We start from the raw sequence: 27,866 nt of genomic DNA on the forward strand, positions 1-27,866 counted from the left end.
GGGAGGCTCTTGACTGAACACAGACCCACGTTTATTTGCTCCATACACACCATGCTGCTCCACCATGGGCATCCTGCCCTCTGCCCACCAAAGCCCTGGAGCCTGGCTGCTCCCCTGCCAGGGTGCCAGCCCCAGCTGTCCTGCTTGGTGCATTTGAAGGGGCTGCTGGGACAGTTCAAGCAAAAAGTCATGGCAAAAGTGTGCAAAAGTGGGAGAAAACCACTTGCAGTGCTGGCAGGGAGGGATGGCTCCCAGGCAGTGGCATCACCAGGCTGCCACGGGCGCATCTTGCCCTTCCTGGGCACAGTGGCAGTGCTCATCCCCTCCTCCCTTGGCTCCTGCGGGCAGGATTTGGCCCCGGTTCTGTGGGCAGCATCAGGCCTTCCAGTCCCTGCGTGAGGGTCGATGGGCTGAGGGTCCGCCCCAGCCAGGCACCACCTGCAAGACAAATCGATGCCCTCAGCAGCTGGGTGGCTTCGGCAGGGGACAGTGAGTGGCCAAGGCCACGCGACCTCAGTACCATCAGGGTGGGTGGAGAAGGCTCCAGCAGCACAGCTCAGCCCTCCCAAACCCTTGCTTGGCTCCCAGCACCTGCTGCAGGCTGCCTCTGGGGCTCCCACCCAAGCTCAACAGCCTCCGGGGGCGGAGGGGGCGAACTCGTGGTTGCTTAACAGTTTTCACCCACAACACAGAACCGCAGCAGCTCCCTGCAGGCTGCCAAGTGCCCCACGCATCGCCCAGCCCCAAAGCGCGCAGCTGACCCACCCGAGTGTCCTCTGCCTCCACCAGCAGCTCCTGCTCCGACTCCTGCAGCTCCTCGGCTGGGTCGTAGCTGTACATGGGCAGCAGGCGGTGCCGCAGGTGGTCAAACCTGCCGGGGGCACAAAGGTGGTCGCCAAGCGGTGACCAATCCCACCCCACACACACCGACCCCAGCCCCACACTCACCGTCGCTTCTTCTGGACGTACATCACCTGCAGGGAGAGCAGAAGCTGTGAGGGGGCTGAGGGCTCTGGTTGGCACTGTGGGCCCCCCCTCAGCCCTCCCCATGCTCCCACACTCACCACGGCCAGGACAGCACCGAGGAGGGTGACAAGGAGGAAGGGTCCCAGGACGTAGCCCACCAGTGAGTCACCCGTGGTGCCTGGGGCTGTGGGGGCCGTGGCGTTGCTCATGGCCCAGTACCAGCTGCTCTCTGCATGAGGATGTGGGTGCCCAGCCCTGCTCGACAGGACAGCTGCAGGCCCACAACAGCCTCAGTAACCACCTCTGACCCAGCAACCAACCACCACTGACCCAGCAACCACCACTGACTCCAGCAACCACCACTGACCCAGCAACCACCACTGACCCAGCAACCAACCACCACTGACCCAGCAACCAACCACCACTGACCCAGCAACCAACCACCACTGACCCCAGCAACCACCACTGACCCAGCAACCACCACTGACCCAGCAACCAACCACCACTGACCCAGCAACCAACCACCACTGACCCCAGCAACCACCACTGACCCAGCAACCACCACTGACCCAGCAACCACCACTGACCCAGCAACCAACCACCACTGACCCCAGCAACCACCACTGACCCCAGCAACCACCACTGACCCAGCAACCAACCACCACTGACCCAGCAACCAACCACCACTGACCCCAGCAACCACCACTGACCCAGCAACCACCACTGACCCAGCAACCAACCACCACTGACCCCAGCAACCACCACTGACCCAGTAACCACCACTGGTCCCACCAACCACCACCACTGACCTCGGGAATAACCACCCCGGTAGCAACCTGCTCTGCCAAGACGCAGCGGCCCCGGGAGGGGCTCACCGAACTCTGCATCCCAGCCCCAGTAACCGCGCACGGGCCCGGCACTGACCCCCCGCCCAGCAATGTCCCAGTAACACCCACCCGTAAGGACCCCCACGCCCAGTAACACCTCTCTGGCTCACGAGCAGCCAGCCCAGTAAGGACCCCCCTGGCAGAGTGCCGACCCCCGACGGTACCCACACCCCGGCCCGGACGCTGCCCGCCGAGACACCCTCGGGAGGCAGCGGAGGGGCTCCCAGCACCACCCTCCCGCACTCCGACCCTCTCCTCCCGCACCCTCCATGTGCCCTTTTCGCGTTCCGCGCCCCCACTGCCCCCCGAGCATCTCCTGCCCCCCCCCGCGTGCCCCGAGCATCCCCGCGCGCCGCTCGGCCCCGCCCCGCCCCACCTGCGCGCGCCGTGCACCACCCGGAACCGGCGGGCGCGTGACGGGAGGGGCGGTGCCATGGGCGTGGTAGAGCTAAGGGGGCGGGGCGACGCGACTGGCTGATGCGCTGAGAGTGGGCGTGGTTTTACAAGGGGGCGTGGGGTCGGGAGAGGGCGGGGCGGTATCAGGGCGGGGCCGGCAGGGGGCAGCAGAGACCGGGAGGGGACGGGGCGGGGGGAGCGGGGGGGGAGTGAGGGAGAAAAGCAGGAAAAAAAAGAGAAAAATAAATTTAAAAGGACCAAAGAAAAAAGGAAAAAGGCAAAAAAAAAGCCGCGAGAAGGGAGGCAAAATGAGGAAAGGGAGAAAATGCCCCAAAACGGGAGGGAAAAAACACCAAAAAATGGGAAAAGGAAAAACAGGGGAAGGGAAAAGGAGACTAAAAAACAGGAAAAAGGTGGGAGGCTGCGAGGCACTGGGGGGGCAAAAGGCTGGAGGGAGAGATGGTAAGATGGAGAGTCAGGGGTGAGCAGGCAGGTGGGCAGACGGAAGGGAGGATGTTCGAGGAGCTGTATGGGTGGACGGACAGATGGACAGATCAAGAGATAGGGCAGGGCGCACGGAGGGATGGATGCGATGGCACAGGCTGCCCAGGGAGATGGTGGAGTCCCCATCCCTGGAGGTGTTCCAGCAAGGTGTGGCCATGGCACCTGGGGACAGGGTTCGGTGGCCATGGTGGTGCTGGGGGGGTCCTGGACTGGGCCATCTCAGAGGCTTTGCCAACCCAAACCATTCTGTGATAAATGTGGGGCACGGCAGGGGGTGGGTGTGGCCCTGCACCTTTGCCGGGTGGATGTACAGAGGGGTGGAGATGCAGGCACAGAGACAAGAGCCGTGCGGGGCGCAGAGGCTGGCCAGGTGTGAGCACACATGGGCTGGCTGGGCAGCACCACCCATGTTGGGGGCTGCTGTGGGTCCCCTGCCCAGCCGTGGGCTCACGTTGCAGCTGATCACTCCCTGGCAGTGCCGAAGGCCAGACTGGCTGAATGCCACCCGCAGCAGTGTCCCTGATCCCTGCCCGTGCGGCTAATCCGCTTTGCCCGTGCGGGACCAGATGGTCCTGCTAACTGGGTCAGGCTGGAGTGAGGGGCACTGGGGAGCAAGAAGCCCCTCCATAGCTAAAAAAATCACGATTGAGGGGTAGAAGAGCCTGGGACTGGTGGAGATGGCAGGGCATGGTCCTGGGAACCCAGGCTGGTGGCAGGATGGGGCCTGGTGCCACCACAGAGCACTAGGAGCATCCTGTGCCAGCAGGGTGGCAGCATCAGGGCAAAGCAGCTCCTGCTCTACAGCCCCCAGAATGAACCTGCCCAGTGAGAGGTCAACCAGGGTACAGCTGGGGTCCTCCTGCTGCCTGCACCCCATGCCCTCACCACCGCAGTCACAGAGGACTTGGGATGCAGGAGCAGAGATGTGCCTGACCAGCCATGGTGTGGGCTGGAGGGTGCTGGGGCACCTTGCAGAGGGTGGGGAGGCATCAGGTGGCTCATTCCCATGCTGGGGGGGATCCTGCAACCCAGAAAAAGGCACCTGAGGGCACCTGCTGCTTCGTGTCCAATCATCCCCACCAGTCACACTGAATCCAGTGTCCATGGTGACCCTCTCTGCCCATGCAGTCCTCTCAAACCAGCCACAGCCTCAGGCCCCCCACATTCACCTGCCCATCCCCACAGAGAGCTGGAGAAGCATCACCTCCATCCCAGCACCCATCCCACTGCTGGAGTGGGGCCCTGGGAGCACAAAGAGAGTTGATCCCGAGGGAAAGGCTGAGCAGGAAAGGCAAAGTGACCACTCTGGACCTGCTGATTAGCACACGGGAAGGAGGAGGACATAGAGCACGTGCAGCTTGCACCTCCCGGGATAGTTTCTGGGGCAATTCTAGAGGCAGTTTTTCAAACAGGACTTCAAAACTCTCCCTGACCCACGAAAAAACCCAAACAACCCCAAACCCCCGCCCCCCCCGAAACTAAAACTAACCAGAAACCAAACGACAAAAGAAAAAAGAACGAAGAAAACCTTTCCAGCAGCTAGCACCGAGCAGAGGTTTGCTGCCTCCCGGACACAGCCTCCCCAGCCCGGGGCTGCCTGCTCCCCCACTCGCACTCTCCATGTTCACAGCGGAGCAGCACAGCACCGATCCACGCAGCACCTTCCGTCGGGGCCGGGAATCCCCAGCAGGACACCATCCCAGCATGCCGACGAGCGAGGATCTCACCCCTCTGCGTGCAGCCGTCCCCGCGGGACGGTGTCCACCGCAGGCAGGAGCGGAGCGAGGCCAGCGGCGCGCCCCGCGCAGCAGCCGCTAGATGCTGCTGTCCCTGCAGCGGAGCCTGCAGGCAACCCCGAGGCAGCTGCGAGCCGGACCGGGGCAGGCATTGGACTGTCTGAGAGCTCTTCCCACCAGGGAGCCTCTGCAGCAGCTTCGCTTTCGGGCGAGGTCTGGCGAAAGAAACTGATGGAGTTTCCTCCACCCGCTCCTGCAGCCTCCACTCTGGGGAGGTTAAATATCCAGACCTGTCCTTCCCGAGCTCCCTGATCACAGAATGGTAGGGGTGGAAGGGGCCTCTGGACATCACCGAGTCCAACCTCCACCCAGAGCAGGGTCACCCTGAGCAGGCTGCACAGGACAGAGCCAACTGGGGTTTGAATGACTCCAGAGACAGAGACTCCACCACCTCTCGGGCAGCCTGCTCCAGGGCTCTACCACCCTTCAAGAAGTTTCTCCTGTTCAGGTGAAACTTCCTAGGGTCAGGTTCGTGCCCACTGCCTCTTGCCCTGTCCCTGAACACCACTGAGAAAGGGCTGGCCCCAGCCTCTGCTTTCACTGGAGGCTTTGCCCAGGTGCAGACTGCCTCTGGCTGGGAAGCACCCAGGGAGCACTCTGGGCTGGATCAGGGTTCCTGCGAGGCAAGATGCGAGGAGCCAGCAGGGAGAGGCAAACTCCAACTGCGCAGCTTTTCTATGTGGAGAAGCTGAGGCAGAGGCCCCCCAGCCCAGACTAGATCTGGAAAGGGAACTGAGGATTCCTGACATTCCCTACCTACATTTTCAGCCACTGGATCCTTTGTGTCTGCACAAGGGGAAAAAGCAACCCCAGCAGATTCCGATCCCTTTTCACCTCCCAGCTCAGAGTCTGCTGTCAGGGACGTTCCAGAGCAGGCTGCAGCTCCCTGCCCTGCTGCAGCTCCCTGCCCTGCTGCTCACCCGGAGCCCGGGCAGTGCACACCCCCTCCACAGCAGCTGATGCCATGCTGGAAGCACAGTCCTAGCCCCGAGCTCTTACCTCCCTCCACAGCTGCCAGACTGAGAGCCACCATCAGAGGAGATGCAGGAGGTTGGCAGGGGTGCAGGAGGTCTGAAGTCCACTCCCCCAGGGAAAGGCTCTGCTCTGGCCCCACCAGCACAGCCCTCAGAGGACACTTACCCTGCTAAGCTGGAACCAAACCAACCTGAGGAGGGACCAAGGCCCCAGGATGGAATTAAAGGGCAACAAATCCCCAAGGATGGATGTGAAAGACAAAAAGAGAGAGGACAGGTGGGCAGCTGTCCATGAAAGGAGGCACAGCTGATCCTTGGGGTCCCTTCCCACCTGGATTTCTGTGTGATTCCATCTGGCAGGCAGCTGTGCCAGGGACTGCACACAAGCCTCGGGGAGTGGGCGGTGCAGGGAGAGCTTCAGGTGGCACAGGACTAAGGGCCCTGTGGAGATCCGCAGCTGCTGAACCAGGGCTGCTCCTACCCCAGGAGCTATTTCCAGCCCAGAAGGCATCAGATCAGCCCCTCCAGGTTACTGTGTGTTAACAGCATCAAGGCATGCCCAGTGAAGCACTTTCTTGGCACAATTTATTTCTCTGACCCAAACAAAGAAGCCATTAGCAGATCATTAACAACACTACAGACGGTGTGAGTTCAACCCCGTAAGAACTTCTCCTTTTAGTTTAACACCCAGGGTGTGTGAGCTGCTGCCACCGACGCTGCAGCCACTCTGGCAGGAGCAGCAGCTCCATGCTGCAAAGCATTTCCAACACACTCATCTGTACAGTAAGGACAAAACTCGATCAAGGCAGTCGATGGCTGTGCCGGGGCCGCCGGAGGCTCGGTGACAGCAAACTGCACCTCTTGCACGCTTCCAGACACGAAATTCAAGCCCTTTGTGTGAGAGTTTGGTTCAGGCCGATCAGTACAGAGCGAGGAGGGTTTGTACATTCGTCTCTAAGTCGAAATGAGCTCAACTGCTGCAATTTAGGCTCAATTCCAGCTGCTCAGTTTCAATAATGCCTCTCAGCCTTTTCCTCACGCCTGGTTTTTCATGTCAGCGATCACTGGCACTGCTTTTGGCCTTGCCACTCTAGGCTGATGAAAGCAAGAACAAGTGAAGGAACAGAACAGGGTCTTAAAATGAGCAGCTTCTCGCCAAAGCAGCAGGACACCACTGCCCCCAGTGCCAGGCTCCGTGGGTATTTCTGCCAGATTTTCGTCCTGTAAGCGCTGCTCGGGAAGAGAGAAACCTCTGACAGTGTTCACTGGGGGAGTTTGTGTTAAATAAAGGAGGATAAAATAGAAACAAAAGAAAGAAAAAGTACTGCAGATTGAATTTCACATCTTGGCTCTGTTCTGACAAAGGAGAAGTTACTGAATTCAGCAACTGCTTCTTGTCCCAAGCCAGGGATTCATTAATGCCCCTCCCAGAACTTGTACCTGTCCCAACCCCCCCTGCCCCATCCCAAGCCCCAAGCCTTCCCCTTTTATTTCCCAACTAGACAACACTGTTGGCAAATCGAGACAGCATGAAACTTACATCAATAAAAACAACAACGAAAAGAAATCAGCATCAGGTGGGGTGTGCCAACGTGCCAGGGCACCCAGCCCTCCTGCACCTCCCAGCCAGCAGCCCCTCCCCTGCGGGCAGAGAGGAAGCCTCTGGAGCAGCTCCCTGGAGCAGCTCTAAGTGCTGCGGAACCACAGGACAAGAGGTTGAACACCTGAGGGTTTCCCCCCAGGGCTCCTGTTCAGGGATCCCCAGGGCAGATGCAGCCCAGGGCTGGTGCAGCTGCCCCCAGGAGACTCCGAGGCTGCGTCTGGGCAGCGTAAGGCAAGTGGGCAGGAGGGGACAGCAGCACAGCACAGCTGCCGCGGGGTGGCCACTCCAGTCTGCCAGGCTCTGGCTCCCTGACCCCCACCACAGACGAAGTCAGTTCCTCTGTCCCATTTCCTTCTGGTTTTGGCCGTGTTACACAGTCCAGCTCCGGTGTCCTTCCGTGTGGTGCAAACGCAGGAACGTTGGCGAGGCTGCAGCAGCAGGGAGGGAGCAGCAGGGACGCCGCCAGCCTGCTCTCGACCTCCGAGTGTCACTGCCCTAGGCGGGGAGATACTGCAGAGGGAGCAAACTGGCCCAGCCACTCGCACTGCCCCAGGTGTGTGGTGTATCAAACACAACAGAAGGCAAACAGATTAGCTCAGAACTCTTCTGATCAGAAGCAGAGCAAGGTTAAAAACCAAAAACTCCTGCAGAGTTAAAATGTTAGAATCTCCACCTAAAAACAACTTTATACAGCTGTGCTGAAAGCAGCCCTCACGGGGGTCTGAGCAGCACCTTACAGTACAGACTAAGACTTGAGGAGCTGATCTCACATTGGAAGTATTTTAATAAAAAAGAAAGAAAAAAACCCAAAACAGCAACAAAAAAACAACCTCAAAGAACCAAAAAGTGGCCCTGGCTGGGATGACACAAAGGGGACACTTCAGAACACAAGGCAGAGGTGGAGCTGCAGCCTGGCTGGCCAGCCTGTGAAGCAGTGGGAGGGGCAGGGGCACTTCATGCACACAATTTATTTTACAAAACATGTCCAAAAAAAAGGAAAAAAAAAGCAAAAAAAAAAAAAAAAAAGCCAACCCCCCAAAGCCCAGACCCCACCTTGCACCCAGGGGCAGCACTCTCACCACTCACTGCCACAGGCTGCTGCCTAGCTGGAGAGCAGGCGTGTGAAAGGGAGGGGAGGGGACAATCTGTGTCAGTCTGGTGTGCAGTTTCTCTCCCAGGGGCACCTTCAGTCATCTGATGTCAGCCACGGAGCTCCCTGAGTAGGAGCTGCTCACCACGGGGGTGCCGTTGTTTGCCAGGCAGCCTTGCCTCAAGGTCTCGAAGTAGGAGGCCTGCACTGGTTTGTGATACTGCAGAACCCTGATGGCATCTTCGATCTTAAACCATTCCCTTTTCCTTCCTGTGGGGGAAAGCAAACAGCAGCAGCTGCGACACGCTGCCTGGCCCACCTCTGGCACTGCTGCTGCTGAGGCTTCCAGCACTGCCACCTGCACTGCCCCCGCAGGAGCCATCTGACTGCCACTTCTCAGGCACTGGGACACCCTCTCTCAGGACTCTCTGGTGCTGAGGGCACCCACTCCATCACCGCTGGTGGCTGCTCCCCATATGACAGGGGTAGGACACTCACCAAGCCAGCCCCAGTTTAATAAAGCCCACTGCAGACACTTAATTCCTCTTGACCACTGTCACAAGGACGCCAGCTCCCAGAGGGATGCCAAGCTGACATGTGCTGCACCCACCCAGCCAGTGCCAGGCAGCACAGGGCTCACCGATGTTGACAGAGTCCTCCCAGTCCTCCAACACCTCCGTGACGATGAGAACGTAAACATAGGTCCTGTGCTTCCTGTCCCGGTTCTGGAAGGCAAAGGGGACAGGGGAACAGCACAGCAGGTGGGCACGGGGGCTGCAGCTGCCTCCCTAGGACTCTGTGGCACCTTGTGTGCAGCTCCTCTCAAACACTTGGGCTGGGGTTTGCCTAGGGACAGGGGTTGTGTTCTGAGGGCAGGAAAGAAGGCTCCAGGGAGACCTTCGAGCTGCCTTCCAGCATCCACAGGGGGCTGCAGGAGAACTGGGGAGGGACCTCTGACACAGGAAGGCAACAGCAGGCCAAGGGTTGATGGCTTCCAACTGGTAGCAGCTCCATTTAGATTAGCCTCTGAGAAGCAGTTCTCGTGCAGGAGGACAGTGAGGCACTGGAACAGGCTGCCCAGAGAAGCCGTGAAGGTTCCACAGCCTCAGTGTCCAAACTTACCTCAAAAATCCCCACTAATCTTCCCAGTGTCCCTTTCACTCCAGCCTGCAAAAGGGTCGAAGAGAGAAAGCTGTAAGGACAGGGCAGGAGCTGCTGTACAACTGTGCAGCTGAAAACTTGGTGCCAAGAAGACAGGCAGAAAGGGATCCTGAGCCCTGCCCATGCTCGGGGTCCCAGGGGTTTCCTCTTTTCTCTATATCCAAGTAATTTTTCATTCCAGCTGGAGAAGAGAGCATTATTGGATGCTTCAGCAGCTGCACACCGATGCAGCCTGCACAGCCAACGTCTTCTCTGCAGGTTATTGCAGCCTGAGCACAGGCAGAAGCCCTGAGGGCTTTGGCAGCTCTACCCCTTTAAGTAACAGGTGAGAGTCTGTGTGAGCCACCCCCTGGCAACACCCCAGCCTCAGAGCAGCTCCAGGGGCGGCCCACAAGGACCCCAGACAAGGGAGCAGAAACACCAAACCCTGTCGAGGCTGGACCCTGGCCCTGCACCAGGAACGAGCCTACCCCTGAGGTGACCCAAAAGGCAGAAGTGCTCTAAGGAGGCTTTGGGCTTAGCAGTCCAAAGCAGACCCAAGCAGCAGTTCCATCTTCTCCTGGGATGCTGTGGAGGAGCTCCCACCTTGGCTCTGCTGCTGTGCCTCAGACATCTTTTCCCTGCTGCCCTCCCACGCCGCTGCCTCCAGACCCCTCCAGGGGCTTTTCCCCTTCCCAGTGATTTCAATTCCCTTCTTTTTTTACCACTCTAAGTGGCTGAAACTCCGCTCTGTGACTTAACTGCTGTGACACACCACACGGGAGCTGGCACAGCACCCAGCCACAACTGGCAGGGGCATGGGGCTGCTCCCGGCAGCTGAACACCTCCCAGCAGCGCGGGAGGACACTGCCCCTGCTGCTGCAGGCACAACCTGCAGCGCGGAGCCGGCAGGCGGCTGGGGGAGGCAATTCAGCACTGAACGGTGAGGCAAAAGCTCTGTCCTGAGCAGTCAGGGCAGCTGCCCTGCCCCGCGGGACGCTCAGAGGGGAACCTGCAGCAGCCAACAGATTCTGCTGGTGAAGTTCCCAGGCTGTGAAATGAGCACACAGACAGCAGAGGATGGAGCCAGAGCAGCCTCACCACTGCTTCTAACAACAGCCCCAGGACTCACAGGATCACAGCATCGTTTGGGTTGGAGAAGTCCTTCGAGATCCAGTCCAACATCAGCCCAACACCACCATGACCACTTAAACCCTGTCCCCAAGTGCCATGGCCACAGGTTACTTGAGCACCTCCAGGAATGGAGACTCCACCACCTCCCTGGACAGCCTGTGCCAGTCCCTGACCACTCTTCCAGCATAGAAATTGCTCCCAACATCCAACCTGACCCTCCCTGGCACAATTTCAGGCCATATTTGTAGCTCCCCTTACAACCATTACTAGAAATCCTGACTCCTTTCTGTACCCTGCTCCCTGGCCTCTCTTTCTGGGGAGGAGCTTTCAACTGGATCCTCGATGTTGGTTTTGGATACCAAATTTATTGTCTCATCAGCACTGCTGCCACTCTGCTCAGCCCACAGGTGGGCCCTGCAGGCTCCTTCTGGAGCCCAGCAGCAGTCCTGTGAGGGTCAGTGCAGGTCTGCCTGTGTGCCCACACCAGTGCAGGGTGGTGTGGGACTTCAGACTGCCAGGCTGCTGCTGCCAGTGTGGGCTAACCTCCCTCAGAAGGGAACCAGAAGCAAACACTGCAGATGGATTTCATTCAGAACTCCTTCAGCAGCCCCCGAGGGTGGCTTTGATGTTTGAGATTTTTCCTTGGATCAGCAGCCAGAGAACAGAGAGAGCCACCAGGGCTTGCCCCTTCACAGCACGCATCTGCTCGCCCCCCTACAGGTGCTTTAGCTCTTGCTGAGCACAGAGCAGATGCCCTCTGGGCTGCTCTCTTCCAGGTTCAATAGCCCCAGGGCTCTTTGCTCCCAGGCCCCTCAGCATCATTCCCCACCAAGCAGCACACTCAGATACATGAGGGAACAGACAGCTTGCAAACTGAGGCTCCGGTTGGAGGCTGCAGCCCCAGCACAGCCCAGCACTGCAGACCGCTGCTGCACGCCAGAGGCCGGGCTGGGGATGCAGGACAAGGAGCAAAGCTCCAGAGGAAATGAAGCTCTCCTGGCTCTGCTGCTTTAATAAAGAAAAATTAAAGACATCCAAGAACAGCAGGTTCAGGTTTCAAAGCTGAAAATACCTTTGGGTCAGATGCAAAGAGCAGTCTGCAGCAGCACCATCTGCTCCTGGGGACAGCTTTTATTTCCTTCCATCTGAGCTAGGGAAATGTGGGTTGGAATTTCAGCTATTTTACTTTGCTCTATTAGGCTCACAGCCTGCATCTACTACAGATCACTGCTGGGCAAGAGCACTGTGGTGAAAAACCACTCCAGTCTGCTCTAATACTTGCAGTAAATCACACCCAAGACTGCCTGCTTACACGAGTTCTGAAGACACCAATTACAGACCTGCCACACAAATTGTCTTCTGTCTCTACCATGTCTCAGAGAGGCTTTGACTTGTTAATCTAATTCTGCACTGCAGCACAACCAAAAGAAGCTTTTACATTTGGGAAACAGAAAAGTGATCTCCACTGAGTCTAACCCAGCCCTGCCAGGTCACCACCAGACCGTGGACCTTGGCATGACATCTCATGGCTCCAAAAGCCCCCTAGGGATGACTCCATCAGTGCTCTGGGCACCCTAAGCCAGAAAGGTCTCCCTGCTTGCACGCTGAGCACCAGCAGCACTCAGGGTCAGGATCACCAGCACACGAGCAGGACAGATCACCTAGAAAGCAGGGTCAAGAGGGGGAAGCAGAGGGAAGAGGTGCAGCATCAGATCCAAGGGCTGGCACTGGACAAGTTTTGATACAGGCATCAATTGCCTGTTTGATCCCAGATCAAGCACAGCCACTCTGGTTTTTGCTGCTCAGGCAGCTCACACTGCTGTCTGCTGCAGAACCTGACATTCAGTGAGCACTTAAAGGTCAGGATGTGAAAGATGCTCTCAGAGCAAACCAAAATGCCTCTGGGTTTACCAGCTGAGTGTGGAGGCTTGCTTCAAAGTCTGCAATAAGTTTAATTTAAGGCATCTATTTCTAAAACATGTTCTCAGCAGTTGCTCACATCCCTGAGACATCCTTGTTCCTAGCACGAAATTCATCTGGGGAGCGAACACTACAGCACAGAAAATCCAAGCAGCAGCAGCAAAGCAACTCCCTGCTTTGGGGCTGAGCTGCTCCCGCTCCTGCAGGCTGACCCTTGGAGCCTGCAGTCCTGTGAGACTGATCCCATCACTTTCCACCCATCTGGCAGGAGTCAGCAGGCTTCTGCTGAAAAGGCTGCTGTGGTTCAGAGCCAGAGTGTTGATCCACTGCTGCTCTGCCCAGCAACTCATCACTTCCAGTCTGCTGCACAGCACAGGCAGCATGGCAAGGGTGGGTACCTGTCTGCTTCAATACCTCTGCTGGGGCAGATCCATACAGACAGGACTGTCTCAAACTAGGACAAGGACTTGACCTCAAACTGGGACAGAGGCATCACAGGTGTCACTCTCAATCCACACCTTCAGAACAGGCTCCTGAAGTGCTGAAGATCAGAAAGAGGGAGGAATCAGATCTCCTTGGGGATCAATTCCTGCAGCAGCAGCCTGGCTCAGCTCAGACACACATATGGGGAAACTAGAACGGGGAACGGAGAGGTTCAAGATCTTTGTCAAGGGAAGGGCATTCAGAGAGAATGCATGACACAGAGAGGCGAACTGAGAACCAGCTCAGTGCCACCTTCAGACACCACGAGCAACTGGCAGGGCCTGAGTCCCTACAGCTCCTCCAAGTGGCTCTCCTTAAGCTGGAGAGGGCAGCCCAAAGGCAGTGCAGAAAGTCCACCAACGTCCTTCCCCGGCGCTGCAGCCACTGCCTGCAGCAGCAGGCGGCCCTGGTGCTGCTCGGCAGGAAGGAGATGGGAGCTGCTCTCTCCCAAGGCGAGCAGCAGACTCCAGCTGCTCAGCTACGCCCATCTCCGAGAGTGGGACAGGCATGCCTGGCCCAGCAGAGCACCCACGACATCAAAACCCAGTCAGGCCCCAACACAGCTGCACAGCCCAGAGGCACATGAGAGGCTGCCCAAGGACTGGCAGCTCGTGCACAGCTCCAGGGTAGCTCCAGGGTAGCTCCGGGGCAGCTCCGTGGCAGCTCCAGGGCAGCTCGCGCACAGCCTCCTGGAGCTCCTCCTCTGCCAACCCAGCAACAGCATCAGCTGGGACACTGGGTGCAGAGGCCTCTGCAGCTGTAACACAACAAACCCCCCGCAGCACCACTGTCCAGGGAGCAGCTCACACCAGCTTAACTTCCCTTCTCTGGAGCAGCTCCAGCCCCTCGATGTCCTTCTTAGACATCTTGCACACCCAAAAGCTCACTCATGTTTTCCACCCGTGCCAGGCAGCAGCAGCACTGCTGCAGCAGCTCTCAGGTGCTGCTCTGCACCAGGCTGCTCCTCCACATGCTGCTGCCAGCAAAGCCTTCAGCCCTTGTCCTAAGTGCCTGAGAGCTCCACTCCCTCCTCCCACCCCCTCTAGGAGGGCGCTGGAGGAGAGCTGCTGGGGTAATGCTGTGCCTTGGAGCTCTGGGTGTTGCTGTTGCTGAGCAGAGAGGTGCTGTGCTGGAAATGACTCAAGCCTGCCCGGCTGCCAGTTTGAGTTACACTGGGCACTGCTCCACGTGAGCAGGGAACACCAGCTGAGCCAGAGGGGATTATCTCAGCCAGCCCAAACCAGTTCCTTCGCTGCAGACTGAGTCCATGCCAAGGCTTCCTTTCAGCCCCGAGCTGTCATGGAAAGAGAGAGACTCTCCGGGGCTCTGTGCTGCCCGAGGCAGGGTGGGTACAGCTCTGTAGCCATCCCTCTCCTGAGCGAGCCCCTGGCTTCTCTACCAAACCATCCCACTACTGGGGCTGCGAAGCAGCACTCTGCAGCTACAAATATTTCCATTGTTCTGGTTCAAGTCACTGTGGCTTGGGCTGAGCCTGAGATCACCCAGCTGCTAAAGAGCAGGAGCTGGAAACAAAACCTGCCGGCAGCAATCCCCAGCACGAGCAGGACCTGAAGGGGCTGAACAAATTCCACTCTGACTCCATCACCTTCCACATCTTCTGACAAGCTGCAGGATTTTTAAAACGTCCAAAGAGAAGCACATAGCTCAGAAACTGCCACAGGAGAGTAGTCCAAAGGCCCAAGTATTCATCACTTTGTTAGGCAGCAGCAGGTAAAATCCTTTTGTGCCAGGCAACTCAACAAAGCAGGTGCTGGAGCAGCTTTCCCCCAAGTCCCATCAATTAGCTTTGATTCCTGTCCTGCAACATAAACATCTGGAACCCTCTTGACAGCATTTTTAATCCTGCCTTATGTAACTGTGAAGCTCCTTGGTCAGCCACATGGCATCATCTGATCATCCCTCTGCCCAGCATCTCTGCACTCTGTAAGCCCAGCAGCAAATCCTGAAGGGAGCCTCTGCCTCTTGGGACTCCTCCTGGAGAACAGCATTCAAAGGCAGCCTGAATAGGGCCTTCAGCAACCTGCTCCAGTGGGAGGTGTCCCTGCCCATGGCATGGAAGTGGAACTAGATGACCTTTGAGGTCTCCAACCAGGTATGAGGTAGCTCCACAGAGTTCTTTCTCCTCACACAGAGTATCGCAGGGGGACAGAGCTGAGCACAGCTTCCTTAGCTCTCTTTCCACTTGGAAGTAGCAGGTGAGGACAAGACCATTCTGCCCAACAGCCTTCATGACATTCCCATGGTCTCTGTCCCTAGGACTTGAGTTTTCCTCCCACAGGGTAGCAGCAGTGACCCTACAGCCCTCCTGCTAGGAGCAATTCCGGGAGCCTCTGCAGTGAGGCCCCAGAGCAACTGCTGGTGTCCAACTCACCTCTTCACAGACTTCCCGCACAGCAGCCACGCTGGGCTCCTCCTCGGGCTCCATGCCGCCCCCAGGGACAATCCATCGGTCAGGGTGGCGACTACTGCTCACTAGCAGCACCTGTGGGAACCAGAGAGCAGCTGAGGCACAAACCAGAGGCAAGCAACAACACTCCTTGGCAGAGCCCAGCTGAGAAGCTGTCTCTGCATCTCCCACACCTCCAAGCAGGAACAGTCCAGTGCAGCCCTTGAAAAGATTCCACCTTTCCCAAGGGAATTGCATCCAGGGACTCCAACACACCAAATTACTTCACCTTCTGACCAGCTCAGCCCGTGGCAGAATCAGCCTTGCCTCTGGATACCAAGTCCAGGACTTGCTCTGTGGCACAGCATGACGAGGCTCAGGGGGAAGAGTTCACTGTGGTACTCAGGCAGTCCTGCCAGCCTGGGTCATGCAGCAGCACAAGGTGGCACAGAGGCTGCTCAGCACCTCCACTCTTAGCAGAAGTAGCTTGATTTAACCTTAGGAACAAGGTGGAGAGACATTGGAACAGGTTGTCCAGAGAAGCTGTGGAGGATCTAAGCCTGGAGGCGTTCAAAGCCAGGCTGAGTGGGGCCCTGAGTAGGCTGTGGTGTCCCATGGCAGGGGGATGGAGCTGGATGACCTCTGAGGTCCCTTCCAACCCATTCTATAATTATTGCCACCTTTGGCTGCTCTGCAGTTCCAGCAGCACCTCAAGCAGCTCAGGTAGCTGCATCAGCGCTGCTCAGTTGTGTACCAGAGGTCTGCAGCTGCCCTGCCTGCCTCACAGCAGGCTCTGGTGCTCAGCTCTGGCCCTTCTGTGTCAGGTGAGGCTGCTGAGGAGACAGAAGGCAGACAGAAGGCTGCAGGAGGCCACTTCAAAACCCCCAAGGCAAGGCCGTGTTGAAGAAGAGGACTCTGGGGATCACTGCCACAGGAGGTGTTTCCCAACCATGCTCTGTGGCAGGCTTCACTGACACAGGTTTCAGTGTCTCAGTCCAGTGTCAGTCTGCTCTGTACCCCTGCAGGGTTGGCTTGGTTGTGTTCTTCAACAAACAAAAAGCCAAACAGCCTCAGCTGGCTAAAAGCCTTCCCAAAGCATACTGAGACACTGTGCTTATTAGATCTACTTGCAATACATCCCTGGGCAGAGATGGAAGCTAAAAACAAACCCAGTGCTGGTTCTTCTTGGCTCTCTGGTCATTAGAGTCAGGGCTCTACCTCATCACTTCACTGGCACAAGGCCCAGAGCCACAGCTACTTGCTCCAGGAACTTCCCAGCATCCCAGTCCAATTAGGTTCCAGGCCAGCTGCAGCAGTATCAATCAGACATTTGGAAGCTGACCTCTGCCAGGCACTGCAACCCCAGGCCCTGCTGTGCAAATGCTATCCCCCGTGGGATAGGACAAGATTTCTCTCACTACCCAGCAGAAACCTGCCCACAGAATTCCAAAGTAAAACTTCTGAGAGAAGTGTTAACACTTCAGGGTCTCCCAAACCTTTTCTCTTCTGAGCAGCCTCCCCTGCAGCTGATCACCCTGCACCATGAGTCCTCCTTGTCCGGGGCCACTCAGGCCACGCTGGCTCAGCACAGCGAGGGGCTGAGGGACTGGACCGGGCCCGGATGAGGAGACAGGGGACAGCTGGGGGGGTTCACACCACAGCTCTCAAACCAGAAGCAGCAAAGCTTGAGGCAGAACTGAAGAGAGGGCAGAGCACACAACTGCAGGTCTAACCCTTCCGAAGCCTGCAGCCAAGCTGGCAGGTCCCAAGTGCCATCGGCACACCTCTCAGCAGCAGTGATGCTGCAATCCTCCTCCTCCTGTGTCAGGCGGCAGCCACACCTCAGTCCTGCAGGGATGCCGCTTAGCAAACAGCCCCCTAAGAGCCCTCAGCACCTCCCCGGCTGCCGACTGAGCTCCCAGGGAGAGCTGGACAGGGCTGCCCTGGGGCCGCAGATCCCTCACCCAGGGGCTCCCTGACTGCTGTGTCTCCTGGGCTGTTTTGCAGCAACATCCTGTGCTGTGTGGCCTTCTTCAAGAGGAGTGCATTCCTTCCACAGATCCCAGAATCCCAGCATGGTGGGGGCTGCAGAGGACTGGATGATCTCCAGCAGGGCACCCACAGCAGCTTGCCTAGGGCCACAATGGCCCGGGGGGGTTGGAAGCTCTCCAGAGAAGGAGACTCCACAGCCTCTCTGGGCAGCCTGCTCCAGGCCTCCAGCACCCTCACACCAAACAAGTTCCTCCTCCTGTTCAGAGGGAAATCTCCTGGGTTCCAGTTTGTGCCTTTTCCCATCACACCACAGGAGTTTTTCCTGCCTCCTGATTCATAATCAGTGTCACACTCAGAAGAGCTGGGAGGGAAATTCCCCACACCAGGTCAGCAGTGACTCTGAGGGCAAAGCTCCAAGCCATGGACACTGAAGTCTGTTTCCCTGCCAGGCAGGGAAGCATCATCTCAGCTGGTTCTGACTTCAGTTCACAGTTTCCAGCTCCAAGGAGAAGAAATAACATATCTCTGTCTCTAAAGGAAAGCTGCTGAAGGCCATTTGGGAAGGCAGCAGATCCACTGCATGCCACTGCACACCGCTGCACTGCACTCCACTGCACTCCTGCCACCTTCCACTTGTGAGAAATGCATCTGCCAAGAAATGCCTGTCCCAGGGCTCCCACAGGAAAGCCTCCTGCACGGCTGGGACCAGGACAACGCTGCAGCCACACACCAGGAGGTACTTTTAGGTGTAAACAGCAGCTCAGGGCAAAGTAAATTAACTTCAGCTGCTCTGGCAGCTGAGCTCTGGCTGCCTAGAGGAGGCTGAAGCAGGCTGGCTGGGAAGGGAAGCTCTGCCTGTCATTCTCACACTTGTATGCAATCAGACTGTTTCCTGTTTAACAAAGAGGAAATCCCATCAAGGGAGAGCAGGAAACTTCTCCTCCAAGGTCATTCTTTTCAACCAGCTTTAAACAGGATATTGCTAGCAATGAGCTCCTCCAAGACAAAGGAGCCTCCTCCAGCCCCAGGCTGAAACACTGCTGGGGCTTCAAAACCCACCCAGCAAAACTGCTCCTGGTGGCCTCAAGCATGCAGCATCCTGAGGGACACGGCCCAAGGTCCTCAGAGCCCACACCACAGACTCCCACGTGTCTCAGATGGGTTCTGAGCTTCTTGGCCTGATGGGCATTTGGGGCAGCTTCTGGGCAGGCCTGAGGGCCTTTGGGAAGGCATTCCCAGGTAAGATGTCACACAGCTCAGCTCTGCTTACCAGGCCTTGGGAGACAATTCTGCCCCTTAAAAGCAGGGCAATGAGTGACACAAACCTCTGCCCAGGCAGGAGGCAGCCCTCAGGTAGCTCTCACAATGCAGAAGTAACAGAAAGGTTAGCAAAATAAGCAGAGTTTGAAGTCTGCAGCAGGGGCTCCTGAACAGTGCTGGACTGCAGCCCTGGCGGTAAGCAGCCTTCAAAGCAGCTGCAAACAAAGAGCCAAGCACAGCCCCAGCAAGCTCCCCCCAGGAGCCAGGAAACGCTGCCCAGGCCACCACAGGCAGAGCTAGGAGCTCCCTGGGAAAGGGGGAAAAGAGCTGGGCCCCAGGAGCAATCTGGGAGCCCTAATACATGATGCTGGCCTTAAACCCACCCAGGGACTTGTGCCACCGGCGTGCAGCCGCAGAGCAAGGGGTGACAGCTTCCCACTGGAAGCAGCTGGATTGAGACGAGACTTCAGCAAGCAATTCTCCCCCAGGAGGGTGCTGAGACACTAGAACAGGTTGTCCAGAGAAGCTTGGAGGCTCCGAGCCTGGAAGTGCTCAAAGGCAGGTTGGATGGGCCCTGGCAAGCTGGTCTGGCAGCAGGTGTCCTGCCCCTGGCAGAGGGCTGGCACTGGCCGAGCGCCGCGGCCGCGCTCTGTGGCTGTGATGACTGCACACAGACCTGCTGTGCTCCCATCAGGGTGCAGCTTTTCTCCTCCCACCCCGAAATTATGGCGCTCTACAAAGCAGGCAGGCAGAGTCTGAGAGCCTCCCAGGTACCCTCCTGCTGCGGAGGATTTAACCAACCCCCAGCAGCAAAGCAGGAGCAGCTGAGATGCAAGGAACAGTTCCTAGAAAGAGCCTGGGCAGAAGCACTGCAGCAAGGACCAGGAGGGCCACAGTGCTGGTACAAGCTGGGCTGCAGCCCTCAGCAGCAGAGGAGCTGTGAGCGCTCCAGACCCCCAGCTGGCACATGTGGGCAGCACTGCCAGGCTGGCAGACTTCACGAGAGGCAGCAGACAAGACGTTAGCTACCTGGGATTTGGCCTGGCCAAACCTCTGCTGCCAGGTAGCCAGTCTCGAGCCACTGCAGCAGCCCTGGCACCTGCCCTCGCCCTCCCTGGCAGTATCAGGCCCTCAGTCACACCTTGCACACCAAGCCTGCCCTGTCTGAGCTCCTGTCTCACTGCAGGACAGGCTGGCAAATGCCATCTCCTGGCGAGGCTGTGCAGAAGATGGCTGCCGGCAGGGCTGCCAGCCTGGGCACTCTGACTCTGCCAGGGGCTCTTGGGAGGCTGGAGCTGAGCTATGCTGGCAACTCCCATGCCCAGGCAGGGCCCTGGAGCCACTGCAGCTGTGTCCAGCATAATAAAGACCTTTGCTGCCTTTGCTCCCAGTTCACACTCTTCCAGTCCCAACCTACTGCTGTTACTGAGCTTAATGCTCCACAGCTGCAGGCCTGGGACCTGCACCCCACAGCCCCTCCGAACACTGCCAACAGCCTCTCCTGGCAGACAGAGCCCCAGAGGAGCAGGAGAGGACAGGAGACACTGGAGCTAGCAAAGCCACACAAAACTCCACCTCGTGTCACCAGCAGGAGCAGGGCCCCAGTGACCCTCCCACAAAGCCTGCACTCTGCCAGGCTCCTGAGGCAGGATGGGCTGCCAGCATGGGCTGCCAGGCACGCCAAGGCTGCCAGCAGGGCTTCTCCCACCCTCTTGCTATTCAGGGCATGTCAGAAGCCAGCACATACTAGCACCAAGTAGAGGCTGTGGTCAGCAGGCTACAGCCAGCTGCAAACATGACAGAGCCTCCAGCTAAGGCCAGGACACAACCTCCCCAGCGAGCCCCAGCCCCGCCGAGAGCGGAGCCCCGGGGCAGTGCTGCTCCCGGGGCTGTGCCCTGCACCGAGGCTGTGCCCTGCAACGGGGCTGTGCCCACACACCTCCTGCTGAGCAGGACTTCACCTACAGCCTGGTACCTGGGCACTGGAGGCAGGACACTGAGGGCAGGAAGCTGGAAAGGTGTCAAGGGCTAGTGCTGGGCTGGGCACTGAGCAAGGGGCAGCTGCTGTTAACCTCTCTCCATTCCCAAAGGGGAAAGGAAAGGGATAAGGGAGAGGGACTTGTGGGCTGGGAAAGAAAATGGGAACTGCTCATGCTGCAGAGCTGCACAGGAGGAAGGCACAAGGAGTGAGAGGTGAAATGGAAGAAGTTAAAGTCATTCCTAGCACTTGGATCACACTGACAACATTAGAACCAGAGGGGGGAAAGGAAGAGAATCCTGTGAGGGATTTAGGCTCCTCCTGAGAACACCACCAATAAATCACCAGGGCCTGCACTGCTGCTCTGGCCCCCAACCACCGAGGGTCATATTTCTCTTACTACTGTCTGCTGCTGGCTTGAGCCACTGCTTTCTCCTGCTGCAGCACAGCACAAGCTGGAGCCCTCTCCCAGCACCAAGACGATGCTTCAGATAACCACAAGAGCTATCTGCAAGAGGCCTCTGGCAGCAGGGCCAGGGCAGAGCTGCAAGGCCTGGGCCAGGAGCTGCTGTGGCCAGAAGCCAAGGGCTGATAAGGAGGCACTCGGGGGGAACATCCCAGACTGATAACCTCCTTCTGCTTCTCACACTCACTCAGTCCTCACACCTGGCCAGCCGGGCTCCTCCAGGAGGAATGCTGCCTTGTGAAGTGAGGACAAAAGGAGGACTCTGCCCCCCCGCAGGCCCCTGGCTGTCAGCAGCTGCAGGCTGCACTCACTGCCCGGGCTAACAAACCCTGGCTGTAAAGCACACAGCAGCCCTGCAGCCAGGACACCTCCCCAGAAGCTCTTCCTGGCCTGCAGCAGCAATGCTGTGGCCAGCAGGACCAGAGCAGGGACTGTCCACACGCCAGAGAGGAGAGCTCCTTCCCTGGTCCATGCAGCCTCTCAGGAGCACTGAAGCACTGCTGGGGAAGCCAAGCACTCAGCTGCTGGACGCTGCTGCCCTGCCAAGACAGCTTCATCCTGCTCTGCCCCACTGACAGCAGGGTGCAGGGCAGGAGCACCTGCTGCGTTCCAGACAATAAGAGTAACATCCACGCAGGCATCACCTTCCCTGCACCGAGAAGGGACAGGTTTGCCCAGACACTGAGACACCATCCAGGGCAGGAGGAGGAGGTCCTCTGGCAGCAGTCCCAGCTGGGTGCATCCCTCAAGGCTTGAGCTTGCCTCCAGGCTTCTGCAGCTTGTCTGAGGGGTTCTGAGATGAAGCAAGCCAAGGAAACTCCCACTTCAAAAGGCAGGCAGGAACAGGACAAAAAGAGCAAGGAGAGGAAGGTGGGAAAAAATAGCTGCAGCCTCTGGTCAGGCAATAAACGAGTGTGAGAGAAAAGAGAGTTCAGAGGAGCACGGTGCAGGGGAGCAGGCAGCACTGCTGGGGCACTCTGCTCCTGCTTGCTCACCACCTTCCCTCCACCGCAGCACGGCACAGCCAACTCTGCTCTTCCTCTCACAGCAGCTCGCAGAGCTTCCAGCAAACTGAGTGAAAATTTAACAATCTCCATTCTTTTGTAGCTTGGGGAAGTAGGAACTGTTGTAAGACTGTTTAGGAAAGCTGCCCTCGAGACAATGCTGAGCACTGCTGAGGATGGAAGCTGAGTTCTGCCAGGGTTTACACTCCAGCTCCTGAAGAACAGCAGCTACAGGCAGAGCTGGGAGGGACAGAGGAGCAGACTCTGGCCCTCACTCGGCTGGACATGTGGCAATGTGCTGGCAGCTGGCAGGGAGAGCTTCACTTGGATTCTCCACAACCCCCTTCTGTAGCTGAAGGGAACAGGGAGAGCACAGCTGAGGCATCAGGACAGAGGCTCTGAGGCTGTTGCACAGAATCACAGAATTAACCAGTTTGGCAGAGAGCTCCAAGCTCCTCCAGCCCAACCTAGCACCCAGCCCTGGCCAATCAACTAGACCATGGCAACAAGTGCCCCAGCCAGGCTCTGCTTCAACACCTCCAGGGACGGCGACTCCACCACCTCCCTGGGCAGCCCATTCCAGTGGAGCAATGACAGAGGATGCTGAGCTGCCTCTGCACCCCAACCCTGAAGCACTCCAGCTGCTTCCAGCTGGTGCTATTTTCACCTGGAAGCAAAGGGAGGATGTCCCAGGAACACCCTGTGCTCCTCGGGGTAGTCATGGAATCAGCCCTTTCAGATCACGGAGTCCAACCATGCCCTAACTCTACCAAAGTGGCACTGACCCATGGCCCTCAGCACATCTCTGTGGCTTTAAATGCCTCCAGGGATGGGGATTTGGCCACCTTCCTGGGCAGCCAGTGCCAGGCTTTGGGAACCCTTTCAGTGATAGTTTCTTCTAGGGTCCAATCTAAACCTCTCCTGGTGCAGCTCGAGGCCATCTCCTCTCATCCTCTCACTTGCTCCTAGGCAGCAGAGCCCAGCCCCAGCTGGCTGCAGCCTCCTCTCAGGCAGCTGCAGAGAGCACTGAGGTCTCCTCTCAGCCTCCTTTTCCCCAGGCTGAACCCCCCAGCTCCCTCAGCTGCTCCTCCCCAGCCCTGCTCTCCAGACCATTCCCCAGCTTTGTTGCCCCCCTCTGGACCTGCTCCAGCTCCTCATGTCCTTCTTGCAGTGAGGGGTCCAAAACTGAACTCAGCATTCAAGCTGTGGCCTCACAACGCTACTCAAGGCAAAAATTCCTGCCCTGCTCCTGCTGCCCACACCATTGCTGATCCAGGCCAGGATGCTGGTGGCATTCTAGGCCACATGGGCACACTTCTGGCTCATCTTCATCCAGCTGTTGACCAAGACTCCAGGCTGTCTACAGGTAACCCAGAACTGCTGTATTCCATCCCAGCCTGGCTGAAGCTGCCCCAGGTACAGAAGAAGAGGCCAATTTGCACTCCAGGTCCCTCCTCCAGGCACTGTGGTGTCCCCTGGGCACGCTGGCAGGGCCTGGCCACTCTGCAGCTCCCCGGGCAAGTTCTGCTTCCTCACCCAGGGCAGCAGAGGCAGGGGCTGGGATCCCGCCCAGGGCTCCGGGGCGGCTGTCGCTAAGGAGCAGTTCGTGCGTCCAGCAGCCACAGGGCAGGCATGCAGGGACCTGCAGCCACAGCCCGGAGGGACTCAGGCCAAAGGGCTCCTCTGCTCCCACTCGGGTGCAAGGCAGAGATGGTGCTGCCACCCGGCAGCCTCCCGTCTGCTTCTTAAGTGAGAGCAGGGAGATTATCTGGAGCAGGTCCCCGTGGAACAGCTGAGCTGCACAGCAAACACTCCTGGCCTGTGCCAGGGGCACTGGCAGGGCAGCATTGAGGCCCTGACATCAGCAGCAACAGCAGCAGTGCCCTGGGAGATAAGAGCAGGTGTGGGATCTCCTGATCTGCACCCTCCCCACTTCTGCAGAGGCAGCAAACAGCACAGGCTTTACTCCAGCTGAAGAGGTGTCAACAGCAGCCCCTGCTGTCCTCTGCAGCCTGTTCACACTCTCTGTCCGTCCTGCTCATTCTCCTTCTCCCTCCTGCCCCCACAGACACCCGTCCTGGGTGCCTCACCTCCCCGGGACAGCACACTGCGAGATCACTGCTCTCCCACACAGCCCAAGGAAGAACTGTGCCTCTTCCCCTTTGCTCCATTTGAGATGGTGCTGAACTGAGCTGTCCCTGAGCTGCTCTGTAAAGGAGTAACAAAGACAGCCACGGGCTGGGGCAGCCAAACACCTTCCAGCACTTCCAAATGCAACACAGAGAAACTGGGCAGCCTCAAGCAGCACGAGGCAAAAATGAATCACTTCAAAATTAAAGACACAAAGTATGGTGCAGAAGAGTCTTTACTTGCAGATCTGATGCCTGCCCAAAGCCATGCTGCTGGAGTGACCTCCTCTGACTGCTCAGACCGTAAGGAAATCAATGGACTCAAGAGTGAGAGGACAACACCTAAGGAGGAAAAAAAACACAGCCTCTGCCCCAGGCACAACCAGAATCGTTCTGACCTCTTCTTGCCCATTGACACAATTGTCCAGTTCAGGAACTAATGACAGAGAAACAAGGGAGAAAACTTGGGGGAGTGTTTGAATTCCTATCAGGAAGTGGAGAAAAGAACAGCACCAACCAGCAACCAGCAGAGAATTAACCTACCAAAACAGCCTTCTTGTCTCTCTCTTAAAACAGTAATCTGAGCACAGGCACAGGCACACACAGGCACTCACACTCACGCTCTCTTCGGTTCTGTTCCCCCCATCCCTGGAGAGGTCTTTCCAGTTGCTCTCCCTTCCCCCTGAACAGCAGCAAGCAGTAGTCAGCACAGCACAAGTCCTGCACTGCTCTCCAAGAGACGAAGCCAAGGACTCTTCCCCAGCCCTGTCAGAACTATGCCACTCCAGCTGAGACAACACCTCTGGCACTGGTGGCATCAAGAAGGGAGAAAAAGACTTCTCCCAAAGCTGCAATAAAGGCCAACAAATGGCAGTGAACTTCAGAAATTATGAGAGGAATTAACAAAAGTGGAGGGTTCTGCTTGCTGATGTCAGCAAGGGGCAGCAGTGTGGCTAAGCAGCTCCCAGGCCTCCTGACTCAGATCAAGAGCAGCACCTGTGAGCACCCAGGCTGGGCTGCAGGCGGTCAGTGTGCTGTGACCTGCTAACAGCTCCCTACAGCTGTCTGCTGAAGCCCACCTGAGGAGGTGAGGACACAGAGGGCAGCTTCAGCTCCGGGCTCTATACCCAGATGCCAGGGCTGGAAAGCTGTCTGATGTCCTCAGGAGGCCAACTCAGAAAGCCTCAAACCTCTGATTTCCCTCTTCACTACATCTGGGGCTCACTCTCAGCCTACCCCTCAGGAAATCAATCCACATCCCAAGCTGCATCATGTACACAGCAGTCGGCGCCCCAGCGGTCACAGAGCAGAACTCACCACCTGATTTCACTGGGCAGATCAGGTGAGGCCAGACACGAGGAGCAACCAAACACTGACAGCAGGATGCTCAAGTGGGAGCCTCCACTGCCCTCAGCTCCACCACAGCTCTGCTGCCTATCAGCTGGCACAGGGAGATGCCTCCTCAGCTCCTGCTCTGAAACCAGGATCAGATTGTTGTCCCCCAGACCTCACCTGGAAGCTGAAGCCTCAGATGGTGCCAGCTGAACTGAGCTGAGCTTTTCAATCCACTTGCAACCAGCACAACTCTGACAGAGAAAGGCTTTAAAGCTCAGCCTTAAACCAACTGGACCAGCTCAGCCTACACTGCAAGGCATGGCACAGGCTAGCAGCAGAGTTTATTTGCCTGCTTCAATCATCTCTAGTCAGCACTGTGACACTGCCACGGTCACAACCCTCTGTGCCACCAGCATCAGGAGAGCTCTGGACACCAATTCCCACCGGCTCACCTCCATGGAGCAAGTTGGAGCCTGTGTGACACCTGGGGCTGAGGAGAGTAAAGGCTGACAACAGTCAGAGGCTGGCTGCATCAGCTGTTAAATTCATCCCAGAACGGGATGGGTTGGAAGGGATCTTCAATATCATCCAGTTCCAGTCCCCTGCCATGGGCAGGGACACTTCCCACCAACCCAGAATGCTCAAGGACTCATTCAGCCTGACCTTGAACACCTCCCTGGGTAGCTGTGCCAGTGTCTCCCCACCCCTGCTGTCAAGAATGTTCTCCTAGACGACCCTGCTGCTTTCAGACACGGGCAGGACCTCACTCTGGAGAGCTGCCACACCTGCCCCACACCTTGTGTAAAGCACCTTCAGGAAGCTCGGAGCCTCCAGCACCATTACACAACTACCTTCATCTTTAGTTCAAAGTGTCACACATTTCCTCTAGGTCAAGTGGGAAGGACCAGCTACGACCAATGCTTGGCCCAGCACTGCTCTCAGAGCAGTGGTGTCTGACACTGCTCACCAGGACAGCACAGCTGCCAAGGGCCCGTGGAGCTGCTGCCCCGCGTTAAACAGTAACCGAGGGGTGTGCTGCCTGCCTCTCCCCCCGAGCTGCCTGCATGCCCTGCGGCTTCATGGAGCTACAAATACGATAATCAGGAGAACAAAGACCTTAGCAGGGCCACTCGGGAGCCAGTCACTGGAGTGACCCCAGGAGCAGCACAGAGCCCTGCGGCAGCTCGCCCCAGGCACCCCCAGCAGAGATGGAAGGGGAGCGGTGCGAAATCGCCCGTGGGAGGCAAGTTTCTCTTTCTAGCTTCAGGCACAATGCGACCACTCAGCGCCGAGGCCGTTTCTGCCCAGTCTACCTTTAATTCCCACTTCCTCCCGGGCCTCTCCGGACAGCAGCTTCTGGCACTCCATCAGTCCCCTTTTATCCCAGTTCCTTTTTATAAACCCAAGGTCAGGTTTCCTCTCCCCTCTCATGTGATGTGCTGGACTGAAGCTCTGCCAGCGCCGTGGGGTCCGCTCCACCGCCAGATCCCAGCCCGCGCCACAGGGCTCCCCACCGGCCGGTTCCACCACCCCACCACACTCTGCCCTTCCTCCCTGCCGCTCCTCTCACTTCAGCAGAAGGAAGGAGAGAGGGAGGACACCACAGCAACTTCCCCAGCGGCGCCGAACTGCACCTTGAAAACCAAACCCTGCCGAAACCAAGCGACGCCCGGGGCGGCTCCGGCTGCGGCACGGCGGGTGCCCGGCGTCGCCGCGGCCCCGTTCCCGGGGGCACACACAGCCCCCCGGGGGTCGCGCACGTCCCCGGCCGGCCGCGGCCCCCGGCCCTCACCTCCTCCTCGCTCTCGCTGCGGAAGCACAGGCAGGCCGCCCGCTTCTTGTAGCCGTCCCCGTCGTAGGTGCGCGTCTGGTTGGACTTGAGCTTCATCATCCTCCGCTCCGAGGGGGCGGCTGGGGAAGGGGAGGGGGGGACAGGCCGGAGGACAGCGAGGCCCGCGGCCTAGAGGGCGGGGGCGGGCAGGGTGGCGGCGCCGGGAAGGATCCGCCGGGGCTCCTGCGAGGGGCGGGCGGGGAAGGACGGGGGGGACGGAGCGGGGGGGAACGGCCGCCTCCCCGCGACAGTCTCTCTCTCGGTCTCGCTCTGTCTCCCGCAGGCCGGGAGCCACCCGCTACGCGCTGCCGCCTTTCGCCCGCCGCATCCCTCCCTTCACTTCCAGCCGCTCCACCGCCGCTGCCAGCGCTCCGGCCACCGACGACGACCGCGACGCCATCTTGGGGCACGTTACGCAAACGGCGCACAGCCGCCGGGCGGAGGAGGCGGTGGCTGCCCCCCGCCGCTTCCCGGCGCTGCCGCCACGCAGGCGGCGCAACCTGCTCCCAGAATCGCCCCCCCCGCGCCTCCGCCCCGCCGCGGGCCCTCTGCGCCAGCGGCGTAGGCCGCC

At 58.3% G+C, this 27,866-nt stretch overlaps 2 protein-coding genes across 4 annotated transcripts; both read right to left on the reverse strand.

Moving 5' to 3' along the window:
* Window positions 1-14: 14 nt before the first annotated feature.
* On the reverse strand, window positions 15-4,435 carry SMIM29 (small integral membrane protein 29). 3 transcript variants are annotated; one of them, XM_064173445.1, is made up of 5 exons: window positions 4,282-4,435; window positions 1,065-1,237; window positions 949-974; window positions 766-871; window positions 15-438 (listed from the first exon to the last, which is right to left on the reverse strand). In XM_064173445.1, exons 1-5 carry the CDS (start codon window positions 4,373-4,375, stop codon window positions 376-378), a joined length of 462 nt encoding a protein of 153 aa, XP_064029515.1. In that variant the 5' UTR covers window positions 4,376-4,435; the 3' UTR covers window positions 15-375. The 3 variants fall into 3 exon arrangements, with proteins under 3 accessions (XP_064029515.1, XP_064029516.1, XP_064029517.1); XM_064173446.1 differs by lacking the exon at window positions 4,282-4,435 and adding an exon at window positions 2,230-2,281; XM_064173447.1 differs by lacking the exon at window positions 4,282-4,435 and adding an exon at window positions 1,776-1,857.
* Window positions 4,436-6,091: 1,656 nt separating this feature from the next.
* NUDT3 (nudix hydrolase 3) lies at window positions 6,092-27,698 on the reverse strand. The gene is made up of 5 exons (XM_064173606.1): window positions 27,257-27,698; window positions 15,286-15,396; window positions 9,339-9,383; window positions 8,857-8,941; window positions 6,092-8,486 (listed from the first exon to the last, which is right to left on the reverse strand). The coding sequence occupies exons 1-5, from the start codon at window positions 27,353-27,355 to the stop codon at window positions 8,317-8,319; spliced, it is 510 nt and encodes a 169-aa protein (XP_064029676.1). The 5' UTR covers window positions 27,356-27,698; the 3' UTR covers window positions 6,092-8,316.
* Between the last annotated feature and the right edge of the window lie 168 nt (window positions 27,699-27,866).

Source organism: Pogoniulus pusillus, chromosome 39 (assembly GCF_015220805.1).
Source record: "Pogoniulus pusillus isolate bPogPus1 chromosome 39, bPogPus1.pri, whole genome shotgun sequence".
In the NCBI taxonomy this organism is placed as follows: domain Eukaryota; kingdom Metazoa; phylum Chordata; class Aves; order Piciformes; family Lybiidae; genus Pogoniulus; species Pogoniulus pusillus.